This window comes from Buceros rhinoceros, unplaced genomic scaffold, assembly GCF_000710305.1.
Source record: "Buceros rhinoceros silvestris isolate BGI_N320 unplaced genomic scaffold, ASM71030v1 scaffold19254, whole genome shotgun sequence".
Classification (NCBI taxonomy): Eukaryota; Metazoa; Chordata; class Aves; order Bucerotiformes; family Bucerotidae; genus Buceros; species Buceros rhinoceros.
The window spans coordinates 10,224-33,442 of record NW_010406701.1 but is presented as its reverse complement, the minus strand read 5'-3'; the positions used below and the strand labels follow the sequence as shown (position 1 = coordinate 33,442).

Below are 23,219 nucleotides of genomic sequence, written 5' to 3'. Positions count from 1 at the left end.
TTTCCAGCACTTGGTCTTCAGGCTGCTCTCCCTTGGCTAGCACTGAGTGTGCTTCCTTAGTTGGTTTCCTAGGTTGTGGTTTCCCTAGGAGTTGATCCTTGGGACAAGCGCCTCTTCCCTTAGTCCTGCATGGAAGGGCAGGATGCTGCAATCCATCGCTCTGTGAAAAGCACCTGGAGATAGGGAAGGGTGGGTGAGGCTCCCTGTGATCTTTGGGGTTTGGTGGGTTGCAAAGGGTGGTATAAGATCATCTTCTGTAGCGTTTTATCATAATGCCATGGCTACTGTCTTATTTTTGGCAGGTTTTGAGGTGCGTTCTTGTGTTGATAGTGTGACGTCCCCAGCTTCTCCTGCCTTTGCTACTATACTGCTCTTTCCCCACTGCCAGCCACCATGGATAAGACCGAGTTGATCCAGAAGGCCAAGCTAGCTGAGCAAGCTGAGCGCTACGATGATATGGCCACCTGCATGAAGGCAGTAACTGAGCAAGGTGCCGAGCTGTCCAATGAGGAGCGCAACCTGCTCTCAGTGGCCTACAAGAACGTAGTGGGGGGGCGGCGCTCTGCCTGGAGGGTCATCTCTAGCATTGAGCAGAAGACAGACACCAGTGACAAGAAGATGCAGCTTATCAAGGACTATCGAGAGAAGGTGGAGTCTGAGCTCAGGTCCATCTGCACCACTGTGCTGGTGAGTGGGGACTTTATTTTTTTAATTTTTTATTAAGAGAAAAAAATGCAGTGTTCATGTGTGCTGCTGCACAGGGGAATAAGACTAGGAACTTGACTGGGGAACACCATGCAAAGTATTGTGCTGAGTTAGGGGAAGTCATTGCAGGAACTTCTACAACCTTTACCTGGGTTACTGTGAGGAGGAAGGTTGTCTGCACTATGCTGTGGACCCCATAGGTGAGAGATATATTTGAGATACACACTCAATGGTGAGTATGTATTTGGAGTACATTTTTGGATGGACTCATTCATATGCAGTATTGCACTAGGTAATTGCAGAGATGCAAAGAATTTAGTCTTGTGCCTGTTTGTGCTCTGTTTAGTATGGTAAGGAAAGGTTGTGTATTCATAAGGTAAGCTCAAAAGGAAATGAGAAAACTCCTTTCAGAGTTAATAACCTGATAAAAGCATTTAAAATAACTGGGTATGCATTTTGTTTACTTCTCATGAAGAAGAATACTCTCAAGGGGTCTTTAAGCGACATTCACAGATTTTTTTTTTAAGATATAATTTTATAAAGTAAGGCATCTATATTGAAGACAGGAAATTAAGACATGTAAAACTTGGCTTTGTGAGATTCGAGCTGACTTCTTGGGGGAATCTTTAAGATGAATTTGCAGTAATTATGAAATAATGTAAAACTAAGGTGTGAAGATTGGCATGACACCCCAAGCATGCTTCAGAGCCCAGGATACATTTCTGTACAAGCAGCAGAATACCAGGTGCTATCAATAGCGAAACTGTGCTGTAGTGGGAGCTGAAGAGACGTGTGTTAGCAGTGTGGAGGCTGCTGGACCCTATTCTCTGTGACCAAGGAGTTGTGGCTGCAGGAAGCTTGTTATGTGTAATCCAATAGTAATTGTATGGCAGATAATATTCAGTGGTTTATTTGCTTGTCTTAGTTACTTTTTTCTGTCTGTGTCTAGTAATGCTAACATGAGAACAAGAAGAAGCAAGTCAATAAGGAAATAAATTTTGGGGTAAATGTATGCTAGATTGGTTTAGGAGACCTGAATTTAAAGCTGACTGTTTTGGAAGTAACTGAATGTTCTTCTCCACTGAGTGTTCTGATTCATGTACAAGGGAGTACTTCTTTGGATTGTGCTTGAAAATACCTATATGCTTCCTTGCATGCTGCCATGTAGTTGTTTGTGATTTCTTTTTTTCCTAAATCAGTCAAAATGACTTACCTTTGCTTGAAAAACGTTTGGAAATTTATTAGCTTAATGAATCAGCTAAGCTGATGTCTTTCAGAGAAGCTGTTTCTGCAGTAACCGGTGTAAAGTTGTAAAACTTTCACCTTTGGAAAAGGATGTGACTTGTGTAGGGCATTGATTGCTGTTTGATGTGACAAGAGTTTTGCTAGAACCTGTGTGATGGGGTGCCAGCATTTGTGCTCTTGTCACTCTGCTCAGTGCCCTGCTTCAGAACTAACTTCTTGGGACCTCAATATAAAGCTCACTCTTCAGAATCCTTAATCTCCCTCTGTCCTTCTGCCAAATCTAATTCCCAAGAGAAGGTTATTCATAAAATCTCATACTGGTTGCTGAGCCATCTTGACATGGAGCTCATGCCTCTATAGGAAGACTTAACGTCTCTGAATGATAGAGGTAGCAAGCCATTTCACACAGTGTTTATAATGAAATTACTCCAGTTGCATCAAATGGTGGGCAGCAGATAGTGTGGTAGCCATGCTAACACAAACCTCTCTAGGGATGTAGGAGAAGCAAGCTCTTCCTGTGCTAGCCAAATTTTTCTCTGCATTCTAGCCTTTCTCTTTTCTCAGCAATGGCCTGGTTGGCAACTCTCTCCTTCCCTTTTCACCTGGAAGGCAGCAGGAAGTAATGAAGACCGAAACCTACAGCTGTATGTGCTTTTCCTGTTCTGCCCTGCTGGCAGAGATGTGCCTTCCTTTGGTAGGAAGAGGCATCGGCTACCTATTACAAGCCTTCCGATTTTTACTCGTTGTTTGAGGGCCATGTGCAGTTCTGTTCTATTCTACTTCTTGACCATTCCTCCTCCATCTACCATTCCTGTGATCCGTGAGTCGGCATCCAAGAGGCTGGAGCTTACGAGGTGCAGACAGTTCAAAGGATGTGTTTCCTAAAGCTGAGCCACAAAGCAGTGACTTCTCCTTTGCTGAATGATGATTTCTTCTTTACTAATGCTCTAGTAACTGCCTGTAATTTTTTTAGATCTCATAAACTGAATCTCAGAGGTGTTTTTCTTTAAATTCTGACAAGGCAGCTAAACTGAAACAACTGCTGGCAAGTAGTATGGAAAGGTTGCTTGTCATCTGGAGTATTTGGATTTAGCAAGGGTGGATGTGTTGGGTGGAGTGTGACTGCTGTTAGTCATATTGCTAACAGTTTTTTCAAAAGGCTTTTTTTTATTACGGGCATGGCATAGCTTTTCAAAATGAAGTATATCTGCTCTTGTAGAAACCTTCATTTCAAAATACTTTTGCTAGCATTACAAAATACTGCTGGTTTTTTATTAAAAAGGCAGCAACACTGAATCTGCAGTTAGTTTTTCCTGTAAAGAATGCGTCAAGCTAGTTAGGTAAGGCATTGTTTCAGAGCATGATTTGATAAGGAACTTTAAATTTAATCACCACTAGAATACAAACATCAAAATTATGTTGAGGGGTGTGTGTGTATATGTATACACATGTATAATAAATTTTTAAAAATTGACTAATGAATTCCTGTACAACTGCTATCAATGGTCACAGTAAGATATCCCATCTCATGACAAGCAGTGAAGACCTTTCTTTATCTGCCTGTCTCGCAAGTAGGAATAGATGCGATCTGAACCCTTTTTAACTGCTAGTTTTTTGACTGATCCTTCAAGTGAGAGTGTCTCTTTGATGAAGAAATGGTATGACTTTGTCTAACAGTTTGTGCGAATGTTTTATTTGAAAGGTACGCTAGGAGGTTTTATTGAAGTCTCTTGGTTAATTGATTGATTAATTCTTTGGTAAACAGAGAATTACTGTTGAATCATCCCCTATGAATCATACTTGTTCTTGAAACTCTTGTCCTTCAATGAAGAAACAGATTGGCAACTGTTTTTCAAGGTAAAGCTGAACTGAGCAGAAAGTTCCTGTTTCTTTATATTCTCTGATTTCAAGACAGGGATACTAGATAGTGTAGAAGGGATGGGCGCAGCAGCAACTTTCACATCGTTAGTGAAATAACAGGTGAAACTTTGAAGATGGGACATACAATATAAGATTAATGCTTTATTGTATATACACTCTACTGTGCAGTGACATCAAATTTTCGAGAAATGTAACTTTTGAATTGGAACTTCTCTTGGGGGAGCAGATCAAACTGCTGGGTTTTCGGAGAGCTTCGGTCCCTTTGCATAGTGATAACTCATGTTAACTCAAGCTCCTTTGCGCTTTAGAGAGAACTAGGGTAAAGGAAGGGTGGACAACAGCCCTTGCCTGGAAGCACTTTGCTCTCCACCTGCAACTTGAGGATTTTTCTGTGTGTATTTGGTAGCACTCTGTATATGTTCGGTTTCTAAGTCCTGATGTTGGAGCTCTTCATAGAGCAATGCAGATTTGCTAACTACTTGCCCACAGTTTAAAACTTGATGAATTTGCAAGGTCTAAAATCATTAGGGCTTGGAAACAACTGGATCTCGAGGGTTATTTACTCCTCATGTCTCTAGCTGAAACTTAAAAGTTTATTTTATTATGCTTTTAAATGACCGCATAGAGAAGTTACATATATGAGGCTTTTCAGTTGTTTCCAAACATCTTTTTGGGATGTCCTCTGCAAACAGTTTTGTGTTGCACTGTATCAAGCCTGTGTTGGCCATTTTTTTTCAGAAATGAGCAAAGACATTGTGAACTTTTAAAAATGGACCAACAGTAACATTACTGGTGCTGTTGATTCTGTACTGTACCCTGGGGCGGTGCCTGCAATGACATAGCCTTGAGCTGTAAGGTGTATCTTAATTCAATTTTTACTGTCTTCAGGTTGAGAGGATGCTTCTAAATGTTTGACCTTTTGTGAGATTGCGATGTTAATTATAGAAAATATGTATTAGTGCATCGCTCTTGCCAGCCCTCCTTCCCCAAGGTTGCCATGTTGTTACTACCTCTGCTTTGAATAATTAGGAAACAATAAATGCTAATAAAAATAAGGGTAAAAATCTATGCCCACTTCTGTTTTTTATCCAGTTTGTAGATCTAGTTCCAAAGTTAATCACTTAAAAACAAAACTTTCCATACTAGAAGAGGTAATGTTCAGAGCACCTTTTTTCAACAGCACAAAATCATAGCTCCATTGAAAATAAAGTTGATATTTTCTTGTGTCAGCTAAGGTATCTGATGTCACATGATAAATATTCTTTGACTATAGAGCTGGGTTTTTTTCCCCTGCTGTTACCTTTGGCCTACAGAAAAGTGAAAATTTTTCGCATGCAGAAATTTGGCAGATTCAGTGAGTTTCAGCTTGATGCCACTATATGAACAATTTTCTAGAATTTAATGTCTTGTGAATCCTTTCTCTCTGCTTTTCTATTTTCAGTGAATGACCAGAGTTTATACAGAAACACCTAGTGTGTAAAGGTGAAACTGGCATTTGAGTAAAAAGGTATTACAGTCTTTTGATACTAGGAACTACCTATTATGCAGTTTTATTCTGAAGGCTGGGCATACTAATTGCTTAAGTTAACTGCTTGGAGACTTGAATTAGTTGACCCAATAGTGGTTGGGACAGTGTTTCAAGTGTTAACTTTTTTTACCGTTTGTAAATTAAAGTGAATGCTGTTGACTCAGCATTTTTAAGTAACTGACTAAACGGACTAGCTACTTCATGACTCAAAGCCAGAGTTTAGGTTGGGATTGTTACTGCTTGGCACATCCAGAATTGTGGAGTGAAAGTTAAATGTTTTAATTTGGAATAACAGTCATCTTTTTGATGAAAGGTAGCATGTGGGGAGAGAATTGGTTCTTCTTTGTGTTCTTGGTGCAACTTCTAGCAAATGTCAGCACGTTTGTGATAGGAATTGTGGAACTTAATGTGTGAATCTTTTCTAGTTTAATATGCTTGAAAATTAAATTTAAAATCTTAATCTGGACTTGATTTATTCATAGTTATACCTTCTCTTATGTCAGCTTTTGCCCTTTGTTAGAATCTGCTGCTGGAGTACTACGTTTTTGTGCAAGGAAAACAGAACCAGTTTCTAAGAAGGGGCTGACGCTTGCAGAAACAAAGCCTAGAATGCGCTGAGGTTCTTGAAGTGCCTCAAAACTGCTAAAGCCCAACTAAAAATAGTTCAAGGAATTCTAATGATAGCCGAGGCCTCCATCCCATGCAGTCATTGCTTGCTGCCCCCTCCGCCACAAATGCGTACTGAATTTCTAAAACATACAAGCAAACTAGTGAGGGATATGAGATAAATGACAGCAAGGTGTTCTGTCTGAGGTTCTGAAAACTTGTGCCATTATGTTATTTATGTATGCAGTGTCATTTCCTTTTTCAGAAGCTACTGGGGTGAGTTTAGATCACTGATTTGATTTGCATGGATATCTCTGTCTTGAGGTGATGCTGAGAATAGGGTTAACTTAATCTGAAAGTAGAAAAACCTGAAGATCAATGGCTTGTCCTTAAAAATTTAAGAAATGACCACCAGAGAATTGCACTTTAGCAAAGTCATAGCTCCTAGCAGCTCCGAAAGGCCTGTCCTGAAAGTTAACATCCTGTGAGAAGCAGGTTGTGGAGTAACTGAGAATAGGAAATTGTGATACTGATGGAGGTGACCAGCTGCTGAGAATGGGGCAGCCAAAGCCTCGTCTATTTCCAGTGTCAAATCCATTTTTAAATGAGTTTAGGCGATAGATTAACTAGCCTGGTTGCAGTCGAGTCTGTTAAAGCTTTTTCTATTCTATACCTCAGTCCATTTGTACACCTAGAGTTATTGCATTTCTTGGAGGACGTTTACAGGTTTGGTGGCCTTCAGGAAGTAGGATCTGCCTGTATTTTTTGCTAATGCAGTGAGGCTTTTAATAGATTTTGTAAATCACTGTCCTGCCTACCTACTAGACAGTTGTCTCACAGGCATTTCTGCTACCTTAGACACTAAAATGATAGATGCCCTTTAGAAGTAAAATGTAGCAGGCTGTATATCAGAGGTAGAACTTGATGGGGGAAGGACGCACTTGTGCTTGAAGGTTGTTAGCGGTTGGTTTCTTTATGATGGCACAAATTGGGATTTTTTAGCACATTATTAAAGCAGCAGATTATACCAGTTGGTATTCTGTTTTTAGTAATGAAAACTCTGATTTTCAGAGGAAGGTACTGAGGAAAGTGGTGGTGGGAGTTCTGGTAAAAGTGTGTGAACCTACCTTCTTTTTAAGTTTGGCAGGTGAAGATGTGTGCTTAAATAATATTTTCTTACTTGTGTAGATGTTACCCCTTTTTTAGTTTAATGCTCTTTTTCCTTGAGAATGATGGACCTAGTGCCCCTAGATGTTACTTGCTGTTTGTGTTTAAGTGCTTTTGGTTTTCATCATAAACTTGAAGATAATTTTATCACAGAGTAACTAGGTAAGTAAGACTGTTCTTGAACACTGCATTTGTGGCACTTCATCACCTTGATGTTTAGAGGTTCCTCCTCATCCTTTCTGCTTCCCAGGATTCCAGAAACAACATCAGAATGCTCCAGCTGACTTGTAAGCTTGTAATTTGCTAATTCTCTCTGTACTTCTGAATAACAAGTCTTGTGAACTGGGCACTTAGATGTAGAAGGCAGTAAAAATAATTTCAGTGCTGAGTTTCATGTCCTGTGTTTATGTGCACCCACCAAAATGTCAGATGTAAAGACTTAGGAGCTAGAAAATCCTGATTTAGCTGTGATTTTGCTTGTGCCTTTCTCTTAATTTATTAAAGGAGTCATGGGTTTGATTTACTAGTTTCTAACGTAGCCTTATTCCTTGCACTAGCAATTTTTATTCTGTCCTTTAATTTATACTATCCATCCACTGAAGCAGTTGGACAGAGGAGTCATATTAGGTTCTAGAAATGGAAAATTTTCCATTTGCCCTGATAATAAATTTTCTAAATGTGCTACATACACCCTAATCAGACTGATAACCTTTTATTTCCTGGATAGTTTAGGAAGTTCTGTCCTGAAGTTGGATGCATTTTGCACGAATTTTATAAGCAGAAATGGTTTTAAATGGAAGTAGGCAGCAGGGCCTTAACAAGAAAGTCAAGGTTCACTTGCTATAAGATATTGCTATTCCAAGGTTATCTGAAATGTTGGTCTCTAATTTTTGTCACTTAAAGGTTAGACTTCATTGTTGTAGGTTGTCTCATTTGGGGAATAATAAATTACTGGCACACTTATAATACACTGAACGAAATAATACATCCTGGGTTTCCTTCGAGGTGAAGTTGCACAATGCAGAATGCTCTTGCAGCTGCACTGAGCTATGGAGAGAAAGTGCATCTGTTTCATTATCTTTTTGGAATCCAGTGATCACAAGCCTCTGATTTAAGGCTCCCAAACCCAGAGCAGAACTGAAGCAAGTAAAACTTTTAAACCCTTCAGAGTATATTTATTATTGTGAAAGGGTGGCTCTAAAAATCAGTTATTTGCAAAAGGGCAATGTACCTTAAACCACAGAATTCCTGTTGCTCATTTTGAGTATTGTTAATCTAGATATATCTCAGTCAATCATTTAATGATACCTTAGGGCTTCTGTAGCTGCAGAGCATAAGGATATTTTTAAAAGCAAATTCAGACTTTTTTGTGTGGTTCTATCATATTATGGAAGATTGCAAATGGAATGGAGGATGCTGGAAGAAACCTTTGGATAGTCAGGATTCTGGAGTGAAGAATTTGATGTCAGTAATGCACATTTACTAAGAGGAAAGTAACACTTTTAAGTATTTTGAGGGATTAGAAATATGGAAAACACAATCATGGAATAATGTTTTAATCAATTTAAGATAAATCTGTCTGATACCAAGAAAATTTTCCTGAGAACATTTGGCTGTGTGGTATGGGCCATTACTTCAGCAAAAATTTATAATTATTGAAAAGGGAAATTACATATTTTTTGAAAACTAATTTCTACACTTGGCAGGGAGAAACTGGAAAATTTTACTCTTTTCCATAAAAACTTGAATCAATTCTTTGACTTTCACTGGATTGTTGGTTTTGTCTGATGGAAATCTATAGAAAGGAGAACTTGCATTTCCACAAACTTCTTGTTTTTGGCTTACATAGTTCTTTGAGTACCACAGAACTTTCTAACTTCTTGTTTTAGGGGAAACATTAGGAGCGAATGTGAATTCCTGATGAAATTAATCAGCCCCAGGAGGGAATAGTGTGGGTAGACATGCTGCAGCTCAGGCTTCCAATGCATCTGTTAAGTGGGATTCCAGATACTTCATTCAGGGCCAATCCTAAATATTAACTGCCAGTTTTTAAAACTCTGTAGACAAAGACTCAGAACCAAATGGAAAAGACGAATTAGGTCACACTCTCTATATCCATGCCAGGTATGTTTGTCTCTGTTTTTGACAGTGCTTTGACAGGTCATCTTAAGGCCATGCCATTACTGGAAAGGTGTACATGTACTTTCCTCAATATATAAACTGAAATACTTAAGAAGTTTTATGGAAACTATTTAATGTTCTCCCAAAAGGAGTTGATGCATAGAGCTTGAATCCAGACAGATGAAGAACTTCTGCTGAAATACACTTCTGAAAGTAAAGTGATTTTACTGTTGCATCAGGGGACTCTCCCTTTCCTGTAAAGAAAACAACTGCTGAATGTTAAAACACACCTAGGTTGCAGTGAGTCATATTGTGGACTTTGGAATGACTGATTATACTTAAAATAGTCGTCTTAATACCAATTTACTAGACAATTAAAACAGGCAGTCATTTGTGAGTAGAAGTCTTTTTGAAAGGTCTGAGCCCACACCGATCATCTATGCTGTCAAACACTTTGGAACATTTAATGTTTTTAAATTCACGTTTCACAGTTATATTAAGGAAATACAGTAGTTTGATCTGCCTCACCAACGTCTTAGCTTTACTTTTTGACTGCAATTAGGGTGGAAACCATTTCCCTGTATGCTGCTTATACGTGGTTTTGCTCATCTTGGAGCTGGATAGACCTTCAGAAATACTTGAGACTGAAGAATTTTTCCAAGTATTTTTCACGCTGTAGCCCTGACAACATTTCTGTACGGTCATACACTTTGTATAGTGCCTGTTGGATGCAAGCTGCTTGCTTCTAGGTGGGGCTGTGATGTTAAATCTGTGTTCAGGGTAGTGAGTTGATTTGCTAAAACAAGTGGTATTGCCATGCACTCTGCTTGTGCATTGTTTTTAAAGAATCTTGTCTCAAAATTGGTTTATTTTGAAACAGTTTCTTCACTTGGATGTGACCGTTTGGTTTTGTGGCGTCTGGCCAGTAAGTGTATGCTGTTATGGGCAAATACAACGTTAAGTAATTGGAGTTACCCACTGTCACCCATGTAACATCTGTTCTGGTGGCAAGCTTTAACATTCCTTAAAGAAAAAATCAAAAGAAAATGAAACAAATAACAAAAAAACCAAAATCACTTCAAAGCTCAAAATAGGGAACATTCAGCGTCAGCTCAGGAAGGGAGGGAACATCTAGGAAACAGCAATAAAATTCATTCTAGTCTCTGTAAGACCTGTGAAAATCCATACCCTGTGGCAGAGAGCTTCTGAGCAGTCGCTTTGAAGTTCAAGCTGGATTCTCTTCTTCCCCCCACCCCCCACTGCCCCCAACTGTCATACCATTGAACTTTTTCCATCATACAGTAAGGAGGAATATAACTTTTTTTATATGTTATATGCATTGATATTGATTAGTTTGTTCTTTTGTATCAAAAAAAGAGTAATACTATTGGATTTTCTTTTTCTAGATTATTTTTGTGTCATATGAATTAAAACCCAGCAGAGGACTGTGTCTTAAATTACTAAAACCTACAAATACAAATCACTTCCCACAAACTGTTGTGATGTTTGCTATTAAGGAATAGCATTTAAAATCGTATGCCCAAAAGATGAAGATGATGTTGGAATAAGGTGTTTCAAACAACTCAAAGTTATGTGGGCCTTAGGCTCAAAGATATTGTTGAAACAGGCTGGCTTGAAAATCAAATTTTATGTAGACTTTATTCACAAAACTCGATGCCAGCAACTTTGAACGTCAACACATTCCTCTTTGCTAAAGATCATGCAGCAACTTAACCAGTTTAAGGGGCCAAGCTTTTGGAGGGCATTGCTGCTTATGACAGCTGCTTTTACACTGACATTTTTTCCTTCTGGTGGAGCAAAAGTAACAATACTAAGTTGGTGAGAAATGCAAATGGCAATGTAAATCAGTCTTTTAATAGCATAACATTAAATAACTTGGTGCTGGTGGTATGACCCGAACATGTCGTATGTGTCGACATGTGAGTGATCGTGGCATTGTAAATATCCTGAGTTACTTCAATTTACCGCATTGGGAACTTCTGTCAGTACTTAGGCACATGGTATCTTTAGCTTGCTTTGAAAATTGACCTTAAACTACTTGTGATCAGTAGATAATCTCTGGAGCTGACCTGGTTCATGTTCATCTGGTATTGAATGGATAAGCATGAAGAATATATCTGTTAGCTAATGATGTTGGATTATATGCAGAGACTTATGTATTTTCTTATTGAAGTCCAATTCTAAATGGTGCAAGTGCTGAAGGCAGCTCAAAGGTCAATTTGGTATTCAAGTTTTTTTTTAAAATATCTTTGCTTGTCAAAATTTTTTATGGTTGAATATGTGGGAAGAGAGAACAGCGCAGTTCAGATAGTGGTGGTGTTTTTCTGCCACTTGCACCAACCACATAGTTAAATTGTACATAAAGTCTTTAGGGTACACTTGTTGAATGTGATGTCGCAATCAGGCTTGCCTTTTAAAATAGGTTTAGATTGGGGCGGGGGGGGGTGTTGGTGGGACTTCATTTTAATGTCAGCTTTTAAAAGAAGGGATTGTCCTGAAAACAGGTAACAGAAAGCGTATGTGGAGTGGGAGTGGTACATGAATTGCAGGGGATGTGTACATGGTGTAAAAAAGGAGAGGCTGGCTGGATGCATACACAGGAAATAACTATGAAGGAGCTCTGTCTTCAGGGAGCTTCTTTGTCTGTATCAGGCACTTCAAGTAAAGATGTGGCTGGCATATTCCTTGAGGACTTGCTTTTTCTAAAGCTAAAATAGTGGGGAAGAGATGAAAGCAAATGAATTAATATCTCCAGCTCAGGTTAATTGCAATGGTCTGATACTACAACCACATGTTCAGCCCTTGTTCCTGCTTAAGCAGTGAGAAAAAGAGACTAAGAAAGGACAGTTACTCAGCTGGGAAAGAACAAAAGTAGGACTGGAGAAGGATCAAAAAAGGCAATTGAAATGCAACTTTCTCTTGGCATGTAAAGGAGTAAGTCTGCCAATGGAGAGAAAAATAACAAAAATAAATTTCGGCTTTAAAGGGGGAAGAAGTGGATCGCTACCAGGCTCCTAGTGTGCTCCCCATGGCTCCTTTGGGCAGCTGTGGATCTGTTCCTGGGACCAGGAGCCCTTTGCTGCTATCATCTCTTTAACAGATAAGTAAACAAGCCTGCCTTCTGTAGGAGGGGAAAAGGATATCATATATGAGAATATGATGCTATTAAGACAGCAAAAGTGTTAGCACACTGTGAAGGTAGAAATAAACTGAGATGGATGAGCAACGCTAACAAGAACGGGGTGGGAAATCCTGTCACGCTACAGGAGGACCAACGCACCACTTGAGAATAATGTATCAGTGTGAGGGAATTAGCAAGTGCCAACCTCAAATAGTGACGTTGCAAACCTGTTCTAATGCAGCCGCACCAGGACACAAAGGGTCTGGCTTGAGGACAGTTTTGATTCCTGTGTCTTTATACTGCTTGTGGTTCTGAGAATCGCCCACCAGCAGGGAGGCCAGTGGCCAGCAGCTCAAACATCATGTGGCTTTTCATGGCAGTGTCTGAGGTGTGTTTGATGTTGTAGAGCACATAATTGCTGGTGGTTCAGGTCTTGGTTTAGAAGGTGTTCGAAGTCACAGTTCTTAATGATGGTGGCAACTGTATTTTGATACATAACTTTCTCTGACAAAAAACCCCCTGTTTGCTGTATGTGAACATGGATGGCAGTTTATTGTATTGGCTGACTTCATCACAGAATCATACCTGTGGTAGTGCCTGTCTCTGCAGGTAAAATTTGTCTTAATCAGTTTTGAGGTTGGCTGAGGTCTGCTTCATTGCTTAGGCTGCCTGTATTGATTTTACTTAGTATCAGCTGATGTGTAAAATGAGGATTCCTGGCTGATTGCTGTCTGACGGAAAGGTAGAAAAGCCCAAGTGGGAAAGATAAAGAACAGGTGTAGGAAATCTTGTGTTTCCCTGGCCATTACTGACTCACAACAGTGTAAAGTAAATCATTTAGCTTACTGTGCTGTCAGCTTTCACTGCCCCACACTGCTAACATTTTGTCTGTTGGAGAGTAAGGTGCCTTCCAAGAAATGATGGTGGTGTCCTGAGATGAATGGCTTGCTGAGTGTACCAAATACGTTATTGATTGGAAAGAGAGTGTCTGGATAGATAGTTAGATTCACTCCAAGTCTGTTTGTATTCTAGTCTATCCTACCTGATTCATAAATGAGATCTTGTTCCATTTATGGCTATTAAAAAACCAAAATCTTATACCTGAAGTCTAGAATGAGGATGTTCCACCCTAGCTGATAGAGGCACAGATCTCTTCCTTACTATGTGCTGCGGTAAGGATTAGGAGGCCCTTGAGATGAACTGGGAGCGGGAGCTGCTGACTGGGCAGCTCAGCTGCTCCAACTGAGGAGTACCAAGGAGATAAAGCAGTGTATGTAACCCTCTCTTTGCTGTCTTAAAAACTACCGTTCATTCCCAGCATCCACTTTTTTCTCTACGTTTTTTCAGAAATCTGCACAGAACTGCTCATTCTCAAGCCTGCATGGTGGAGGCAGCACTTTCAGGATGCACTGGCACACAGGCTGCAGTGCGACATGTAGCCATGGCAAAATCCTTTTGTGCTGCTGCAAGAAGTGTGGGGCCTGCCCCATCGGGGAAAAAAAGAGTGGGCTTTAATGTTGTAGGGAATGTAGATTTGAAGCTCAGCTTAAATTAGTCACGCTAAAGCTCTCCTGTAAACATTTAGTGTACAGGAGGTTGCAGGGTGTTAGCGTTTTTAATTCATAACCAAGCAGCTACACACCGTGCTCTGTGATAGAGCTACCACCAAGGACAGAATTTTATATTAAGATCAGTAATATTTTTTTAGTACTAAGTTTACAATAAATCTTTAGGGTTTGGAAGGCATAAAAGAAAAATGCCTGTTTGTTCCCATGTTGATGTAGTTATAACATCTTGAAAAGTTTTTATTTCGGCATTTAAATGAAAAATCAAAGCTACAGTTTTGTCAAAAATCTGGTTTTAAATCCCATACAATCTATCTTTCCTGGTTTTCTGGGAAGTGTTCCTTACCCTGTGGCATAGTGTTTCACATCTAATTTGAGCACCTGGATAAATCACATCTCTGGTGCTTAATAGTCCCAACCTTAGGATGGCTTTAGAGGCTGGTAGTCGCACTTCGATCATGACTGATTTAAGGAACCTTTCTGAATGTAGGTGTATTACATGTCAGCTTTCATCATTCTGGGCATTTTCTTGTAAAATTAAACCTCTGCATTAGACAAGGTTACTGCATTGTCGTCTCTGAGACTTTGAAACTAGTTTGTGTGGTGGTGTGCTTTTATGGCTGGTGTTGACATCTGTCATAGGAGGAAAGCATTGAGCCAAAATGTGAAGTTTTTCTCATTGCAGAAACCTGTGGGGTGGGAATAACTCATTCTAATATGGGAGTGACTCATGCAAAATAACAGTATCAGTGTGGGATTGTATCACCCATCTGCCTACTCTGTCTTAACTCTTGTTTTGAAACGTACCTTAGGTTTTGCAGCTTTTTCCTTAACACCACTGAGGTGTACCGTTCCATACGTGTGCTTAAGGCCTTGCATACTTCACTATTAAACAGTTACACAAATTTCCCACTTATCCCTGTGCTGTAATAGCCGGTGTCTAGTCTTTCACAGTGGCTTTCTAGTGTTAGAAAGTCTTAAAAACATCTATTTCTGATTTGTTAAGTGGAAGGGTATGTCAGGATCCTTATCATGCTACCCTCCCACTATTTTCTCTCGGGTGGTAGTAAGAGCACTTATTTCTTAATGTCTTGGTAGGGAGAATCTCTGAAAGCTTGTTTGTGGAGCTATATGCAGGATTGCATCCACAGTAAGTACACTGTGTGAATGCAAAAATGCTTTTTTCACCCAGTTGGAAGTACCCTGCTACAAGTGTCAGTTTAAAATAATTGCCAACACCTTAAATGGACTTGGCGTGAGTAAACTTTTTCAGCTGGACTGCTCTGCTACCGTGGATCGTTAAAGGAAGTAATAATGGTGTGGTGGTATGCACAAGGCAGTAGGTTTGTGTCTAAAATTAGCTTGTTTTGATTATAGTGCCACAGTTGATAATTAAAATGCTAAGGGTTTTTGCCCTGAAAGCTTACAGTTCCTTAAACATTTTATTTGAGCTGTTTCATGAATTTGGATACATGTTCCTCTATCAAAAATCTGACTTAACTAGCCACAGTTTGCAAGCTTTGTGGAAACCTGCTGGTTTCCACAGCAAAGTGAAACCTTTTATGACCTGTTTATTTTCCAAGTAACTGAATGCAGATTTTTTTTATCATGTAAATTCTTACTGTAAAGTTGCTCTGAGTACTGTGGAGTCTGGAGCTTACTCGCATTTTTTGTCAGCTCCAGAGAACATGGGTCAGTTGCCGTAATGAGTTGGGTAAAATCACTGGAGCTCAGAGACAAGTAGGTCAGCCAGAAGTTGCTCTTTTCCTTGTGAGTTCTCTGAAGTATCCCCTTCACTGGGAGAAAATCCTGCATCTCTTTCCTCCTTTGCCTTCACTCCTGTCTTGGAAGGTCTATAGGAGGCTTTGCAGCCTTGGAGAGAGGCTCATCTTCATTTGCTGGAGGCTTCTAAAGCTTTCCCTCTCCCCCATGTAGGAGAGCTGTAAGCAAGGGGAGCAGCATTAGCAACAGCTCGGTGTGCCAGAGACTGACCACTTTATAGCTCTTCCTGTTCCTGGGAGTGACAGGGCAGACACGAAGGACGCTTCCTGGCTGTGCTGGATCGGGTGTTACTTTACAGCCTTGCAAAGAGCTGGTGCATTGTGGTGAGGATAGCTGCTGGCTAGATGGGTTTGAATCCTTGGTTCTCTCCAGTAGGTGGGCTGGAGATTCCTTATTCCGAGTTTAATGAACACAATTTATATAAAAAATACCAGAGCTGTTTTTCTTACTTTTTTTCCTGTGAAGTTGAAATAAGTTCTTATTTATAAATAGCTTTGAAACTTTCTGCGTGGTGTTTCATTTTTCCAGTAAATGCTTATTCATTTGCAAACACTTTTTTGAAATGCGAAGTGCGTATCCTGAAACTAAACTTGGTCCTGAAACTACATGCCAGTAAACCTTGTCTTGTTAATTTTTCTGCAGTCTGATCATCTTAATGTAGTCTCTAGCTTTGTACCTTTACACAGTTTGCTTAAATAAGTGTGCATCTATCTAAAATGCCCTTAAACTCTTTTTTTTTCCCTTGCTGCAAACATTTGAGTCCATCCAAACTTAAAGGAGAATAAAAACAGACTGAACTTAGTTGCAAAAGTGTAATATGTCAATGTCTTTTTGTTGTTTCAGGAGCTGTTGGACAAATATTTAATAGCTAATGCAACTAATCCAGAGAGCAAGGTGTTCTACCTGAAGATGAAGGGAGACTACTTCCGATACCTTGCTGAAGTTGCCTGTGGTGATGACAGAAAACGTAAGCACCTTGTGGTCTTCAGGTCTTTAATAACTAATGCACTTCAGTTTTGGACCATGAGCAAGGGAGCAGTAAATAAAGTGCCAGTATCTTACTCTGACTTCACATGAGACCACTGAGTGGGAACAATTGTATTTCAGTTGGAAATCTCCAGTGTTCACACAGAGAATAAAATTCCTCGCAGACCTTAAGCATAGTATGCCAGGGATTTTAGCTGGTGTTCCTGCCATCTACCCTAGTAGTTGTTCTGTAATACTAATTCAGAGAACAATTTAGGTGAAGGTCTGCTAACATATTTAATGTTGTTTTTATTTCTTTACTAAAATGAAGTTGGTGAGGAAGAATAAACAGATCTCTGCAACATTTTTTACTCTGATGGAGTCCTGTTCTGTAATTTCTAACTGCTTCCGTGTGAAGCTGACTTTGTTGTAGGCACCTGAGATTATAAAGAAGCAATGAAATTACTGGCTCAGTATACATTCCAAAAAAGTGCGAGGTGCACTCTGAACTGGTTGGTGTTCATGGGGATAATACTGTCCCTGTAATTTTAGTTTGCTCTTTTGGATTCTGTAGAAGAGGCCTGGAAAACCTCACAGCTGGTACCATCACTTGATACTGGGCAACCTGAGAATGTAGAACATTCCTAAAAGTTAGAACATGTGCGTAAGTTGTTCTGAGTAACTCGGGAAGCTCTTCTGGGGAGGATTTTAACTGTCTTAACCAGAGGATGTATTGAATAAAGCGTTAAAACTGTGTTGCAAGGTGCCCAGATACTGTTGTGATGTTAAAAACTCTTGATATGGCATAAGCAAGTGATACATTTCTACATAACACACTAAAATGAGCTCTGGAGTGATGCTGTGACACAGAAGAGAGATGGACTGTTGGAGCAGGCAGAGTGACTGAAGTGACTGTCCCTTAGGGTTGAACTGGTAGGCATCTGACAGTGTTGGCTAGTGTAAACCTGTTGAATTGCCAAGTGGGAGGACAGAGCTGATTGTCACTTAAGGCTTTGTTAGTCTCCTTGTATCATAAAAGCATTTAACTTGAAAATATACAAAATGGAGTAAAAATCTCGGCATTAATGAGTTCCATTCAGAAATTCTTAACCCTTTGCCTGAATCAAATGACAAGAGCAGGTCCAAGTGTCGCAGAGCCAACTTGTCTGATTTGTGTTTTGCCTCAAGCAAGTTTGAAATCTGTGAGCTTGTCTGGGCAGAGAAATACCAATTTATCTTGGCTAAAAAGACTGCATTTAAAGTAATATGCATGCTGATATGGGTGCTTACTGTAGCAGAGGGACTGACCTTACCAGCAAATCTCAGTGTTGTGTTGGGATGTTACAGCTTCTGTGCATCACTGTGGATACATCTTGTGGATGACTTCTTGCAAACTTCTAGGAGTTTTACCTGAAGATTTTCTGATGTTTCACCTCTAAGCACCTCTGTTTATCTTATCAGCTTAGAATATATTTTATGTACTTATAACTTACTTCCTGCATTTGCTAAGTTTTTTGCTTTTCTTACCTGTTCTTGATGAATTAATAGTCCATTAGCACTCACTACAGTGTAAATGCTGAAAAACCCAAGTCTGTGTTCTGTCTCCCTTGAACACTTAACAGATTTTATTTACCAAACTTTTTTTCAGCACTTTCTAGAGCAGTTATGCTATTAGCTTCCTCAGAGCTGTGTTCTGAGCTCTGACAGTGGCCCTTCTTTTCCTGAGGTCTCCTTCCATTCTGCCAGCATGTTCAGGGTGACTGTTGACCCATTGGTTGTCTGTCAAAAGAAAATCTGGAATAGACTGTATGTAGCGCCCTTAAATGATATGGCCTGATAATCTCTTCTCTCTGGTATTCTTCCCAGTTATTTTGGGCATGACCTTGGTTTTTTTATCTTGACCTGTCTACCCCCAGTTCGTGGAGTCAGACTTCCAGTTTTTCAGGAACATGCAGTACATATCTTCCAACTTCCTCAAGCAGAAGTAGTGCCATACAGACAGTAGCCTTCTTTACTCTGCACACCTGACTCACACAAGCCTGTCCTTCCTGTGCAAGTAATAAAGCAGGAATTCTGTCCATAAAATGAAGCACAATTTTTTTTGCTGTTTTTATCTAAAGTATCAAAGACTATTAAGGTAATATAGTCATCTTGGATGTTTGTACTAACTTCTGTTTCACAGCAACTGTGTTTATCTGTCTGTTGAATACCTTTGCTCTGTAGTAGCTCAATTTGCTCCCTGTGTTTTGTCAGTGTGGCAGCCGTACTTAAAATGGGCTTAAAATCATTACCTTGATCAAAGTGCAGCGTTCTGCTAAGAGTGGGCTTAAATAGAGGACTGTTCAGTCTGCTACTAATGGCATACTTTAAATAGTCATAGCTTCTGAAAAACAACCCACCAAACTTAACGTTTCTCATTCTTTTAACAGAAACAATAGAAAACTCACAGGGAGCTTACCAGGAGGCATTTGATATCAGCAAGAAGGAGATGCAGCCAACACATCCAATTCGCTTGGGTCTAGCTCTTAACTTCTCTGTATTTTATTATGAGATTCTCAACAATCCTGAGCTTGCCTGCACACTGGCAAAGACAGTAAGTTACTTTTTTCTTCTGTATGCCTGCAGGGACAGCAGAAGAGAGTGATGTTTAGAATTAATATGAATGATTGTTTCCTAGAGTTTGTGCCGGAATTGATCCTATGTAATGTATCTGGGTTCCTAGCTTATATTGTTAGTGGGATTAAAGGGATACAAGCAGGCTATATTTACAGTGTGACTTAAACTTTCAGCCACACTGCAAGCTTTTATGCCTTTATTATGCTTCTGTTTCAAATAGAGCGATTTGGGTCATTAACTTCTGATGTTGCCTTTTTTTTTTTAAGCTACCTTTACTGATACGTTTAGCTTCTTGTTGTTTAACGATCAGAAAGACTAAAAATGGTTTAATTACTCTAGGCATTTGATGAGGCTATTGCAGAACTTGATACACTGAACGAAGACTCATACAAAGACAGTACTCTCATCATGCAGTTGCTTAGAGACAACCTAACAGTAAGTTGCCTTTTTATGTGCTGTCTAGCTCTGTAACCATGTATTTGCTTAGACTGAATTTCTGGTGAAACACAACCCTTATGTTGCTGTAGCACAACACATAGCACCAATTTGGGCTATTTACCCTACTGTAGCTTTTCATAGCTTCGTTTGAATGTCGTATAAGTTGATGTCAGCGACTTTGTGCTGTGTAATCTAGATTAACAGCTTGGATAGCTCACATTCTCCATTGTTTACTGGCCTTTTTGGTGGAGGGGGAGAAGGTGCATTCAGTTAATTTAATGTACGAGATAGGACAAGGAGTCAAAAAACAGTAGTACATGATCTGTCAGGGATTTTTACTCAAACTTTGACCACCTCAGGAAAATGTCTTTCCTGTTGCACATTTAGTGCAGCTCACTTTGTTCATTTTCCTGATTTTCATTCAAAACAGGATCCATAATTTCAATGTATGAAGAATAAAATCATTTCAAGTATATATTATAACAATTAGCAGTTTAAGAAAAGTGCCTAATGGAACCACTAGGTTCTATTAAAGTATGTAACTAAGGCAATTTTTAGATAATATCCTCTCTGGATATTCACTGCATTTAAAATTATTTAATAATTAATTAAATGTTATTATTTTGCAATACTCCTTCAGTAGAAATGTCTTTTATTAGCACTGTAAAATGCTTAGCTTCAGTAACCAAAATGGTAATCTTCACTGTCAGGATTCAGTCCGATGCTTCTTGAAATTGATGTTACTCGTGAAGCTACCACCAGACTTGTCGGATGATCTAGGAGTGCTGATGTAGCTCGCTGTAGAGCGCTAAAGACTGCTCCAGTTTAGAACACAGACTGCTCTGCCTCTCAGACCTGAGGCACGTAGCACACGGGAAATTATTTCCAGTTACTTCTCCGAGCAAGTACTGAAAGCCAGGGTTGTACAGCTCCCGTGCACTGGTGCTTTGTAGATGCCCTTAAGTCTAATTCATTACAATTTCCATACAGTCAATAGCTGTCCCTTTTCGGAAGTAAGGCTGTGCTTCTGAAAGCTGACACTGTTTTTCTTTACTTTCTAGTTATGGACATCAGACAGTGCAGGAGAAGAATGTGATGCGGCAGAAGGTGCAGAAAACTAAAATGCACATGGGGCGTCATTCTCCCTTTCCTTCTCAAGAAACCTTTTTACACGTCTCCATTCCTTATAGCTCCACTTGGATTTCCTATAGCAAAGAAGACCCATCCATGTGTATGGAAATCAATTTATAGTCTTTTCACACTGCAGCTTTGGGAAAACTCCATTCCTTGATTTGTGTTTGTCCTGGCCTTCCTGGTGTGCGGTTACTGCTGTAGAAAAGTATTAATAGCTTCATTTCATATAAACATAAGTAACTTCCAAACACTTATGTAGCGGACTAAAGTGTACCTGGTATTTAAAAACAAATCTGAAACAGTTCCTGCCAGTCAACTGTGTTTTGTATTACAGTAAGATATGAAAATGTAGTTAATTGCAACTGAAGAGTGTTCCACATAGCTCTTGATTCTCCACGTTCCCTTATTCTGCAGGGTTTCCTTTCCATAATTGACTTTCACATGCTACTGTGTATCCTTTTCAGTAGGAATATGGAAGTAGTGGGCCAGATCAAGCTGAGCATTTTTAGTTTGGAAAATGACAAATTGAGTTGCTTCCTGTAACATGTAATACAGAAGCTCGAATGTTCAAAAACAGGGGCTTCTCTTAATCTTCAGTTGCTGCTGTTTAAGTCGATATCCCTTCCCAATAAAAGTTCACTTACACTCCTGCCTTCGTAGTTCTGGTATTCACTTCACTGTGTATTTGAAGCAGCATGTTACTGCCGGAGTACAGGCAGTGCTTTTTGGCAGACTAAACTGCATGTCATTTTTTAATACACTGGAATGGGAAAACCAATTGAAGTTCACATGTCCAAGTATAAAATTTAGTACTTTTCCATGCAGGTTTGTGCACATGTGAGAAGGTGTCAAGTTTGTCCAGTGATTGTTATTTAGAGAGTTTGGACCACTATTGTGTGTTGCTAATCATTGATTGTAGTCCCAAAAAAGCCTTGTGAAAATGTTAATGCCCTCTGTAACAGCAAAGTAACATTAAATAAAATTACATTTTATAAACCACTTACTGTTGACTTGTAACAATTCCATGTAATTGCTTAAGGGCTAAACTTAAATGTAAGTATCTTGTGCTAGAAGTGTCTTTCTCAAATTTAGTGCATACTTTTAAAAAGTGTGCTCTTAAATGAACTCATTTTATGAAAATACCCTGGATAACTTTTCATAGTTAACTGACATGTGGACTTCGTAATAACTAAATCTACTTGAGCTAATGGCCCCTCCTTGATAATGACCTAAGAAAAAATAGCAAATTTCTTTATATTCTTCCATGGCTTGCAAATCTTCTCATCCAAATTATGCATTTTTTCTGTAATCTCTTGAAATTCTCCAATCCGTCCTCCTGTTCTGTTTTTTCACTGATTTTCATAATAATTACAGTATTCCAGCTACACTTTTAGTAATACCGAGGAATTTGTCCTGATCTAGAACATTAGTTTGTGTGCTGCTGCATCATAATCTGCTTTCTTTTTAGACTGCTTTTAGTATTGCCATTTCCCCCAGTTTTTGGAGCTTTTTGTAATAATACATTGCTCTGCCTTTTTTTGTTGTTGGTTTTTTTTTTTCCTCCCCTAGATCACTTCAGAGTTTTTTTCCTAAACCTCTACCTCTTAGTTTTCCATGTCGGTGGGTTTTTTAAAATATTTAATTGCTATTAGTGTCCTGGCTAGACAGGATATGTCATTATGAAAAAGGACATATTACTAGTCCTTGCAGGCTTCTAATGGTACATCTTCCACCTTCCATGTTTTTGTTCATTCTTTGAGTGTGCACAATGAGTGTTCCTACAATAAAACTGTTCAGATTATGTGCTTCAATTGACATGCATTGCTTTTTAAAAAAAAAATTGTATCAATTCCATTTTCTTCATGCAGTCACTTTGAATTGCTGTCAGAGTGTTGTGTGGCAGGATTCTACATAAACTCATATGCTTCTTAATTGGTCGTTTGGTTTCATAATTTCTTCCCCTTCCCCATGCCTTTCTTACCACTCCTTTGTTTCGTAAAGGTTTTTAATCCTAAGTGCTCTCGTTGTCCAGGAAAAATGCTTTGGTACCGACACGTTAGCAGTCAGCTTTATCTGCTCATTTAAGGGCTTGCTTCCTTCGCTGTCTTCTGGAGCGCTGTCTTCACGTGCATTACATTGCCAGCTAACGCCGTCCTCCTGTTTCCTTCCTTTTGCAACTTGTTGAGACAGCTGTCAAGTTTTCCTTACAGGAAAAGTACCTGGGCCTTGTATCTAGATTTGAGCTTTATTTAGTAAAGGCTCTTTCTCATGTCTGTCAAGCTGGGCAAATTCTAGCTGTCTCTTGTTCATTGCATCTACATTT

The 23,219-nt window shown here is 39.3% G+C and overlaps 1 protein-coding gene across 2 annotated transcripts; it reads left to right on the top strand.

Annotated features, from left to right (window-relative positions):
• The first annotated feature begins 299 nt into the window (after positions 1-299).
• On the top strand, positions 300-21,895 carry YWHAQ (tyrosine 3-monooxygenase/tryptophan 5-monooxygenase activation protein, theta). 2 transcript variants are annotated; one of them, XR_727779.1, is made up of 6 exons: positions 300-687; positions 16,586-16,709; positions 19,138-19,301; positions 19,664-19,759; positions 20,824-21,404; positions 21,827-21,837. XR_727779.1 is itself a non-coding variant. In XM_010134228.1 (5 exons), exons 1-5 carry the CDS (start codon positions 394-396, stop codon positions 20,881-20,883), a joined length of 738 nt encoding a protein of 245 aa, XP_010132530.1. In that variant the 5' UTR covers positions 300-393; the 3' UTR covers positions 20,884-21,895. The 2 variants fall into 2 exon arrangements, 1 of the variants encoding a protein (XP_010132530.1); XM_010134228.1 differs by having other exon boundaries at positions 20,824-21,895.
• Positions 21,896-23,219: the final 1,324 nt, after the last annotated feature.

Excerpts from the sequence above, each read along its gene's own strand:
- YWHAQ (XM_010134228.1), top strand. The coding sequence starts at position 394 with ATGGATAAGACCGAGTTGATCCAGAAGGCCAAGCTAGCTGAGCAAGCT. Across the intron at positions 19,302-19,663 it reads CCTGCACACTGGCAAAGACA|GCATTTGATGAGGCTATTGC; the intron begins GTAAGTTACTTT and ends TAATTACTCTAG. Across the intron at positions 19,760-20,823 it reads TGCTTAGAGACAACCTAACA|TTATGGACATCAGACAGTGC; the intron begins GTAAGTTGCCTT and ends TTTACTTTCTAG.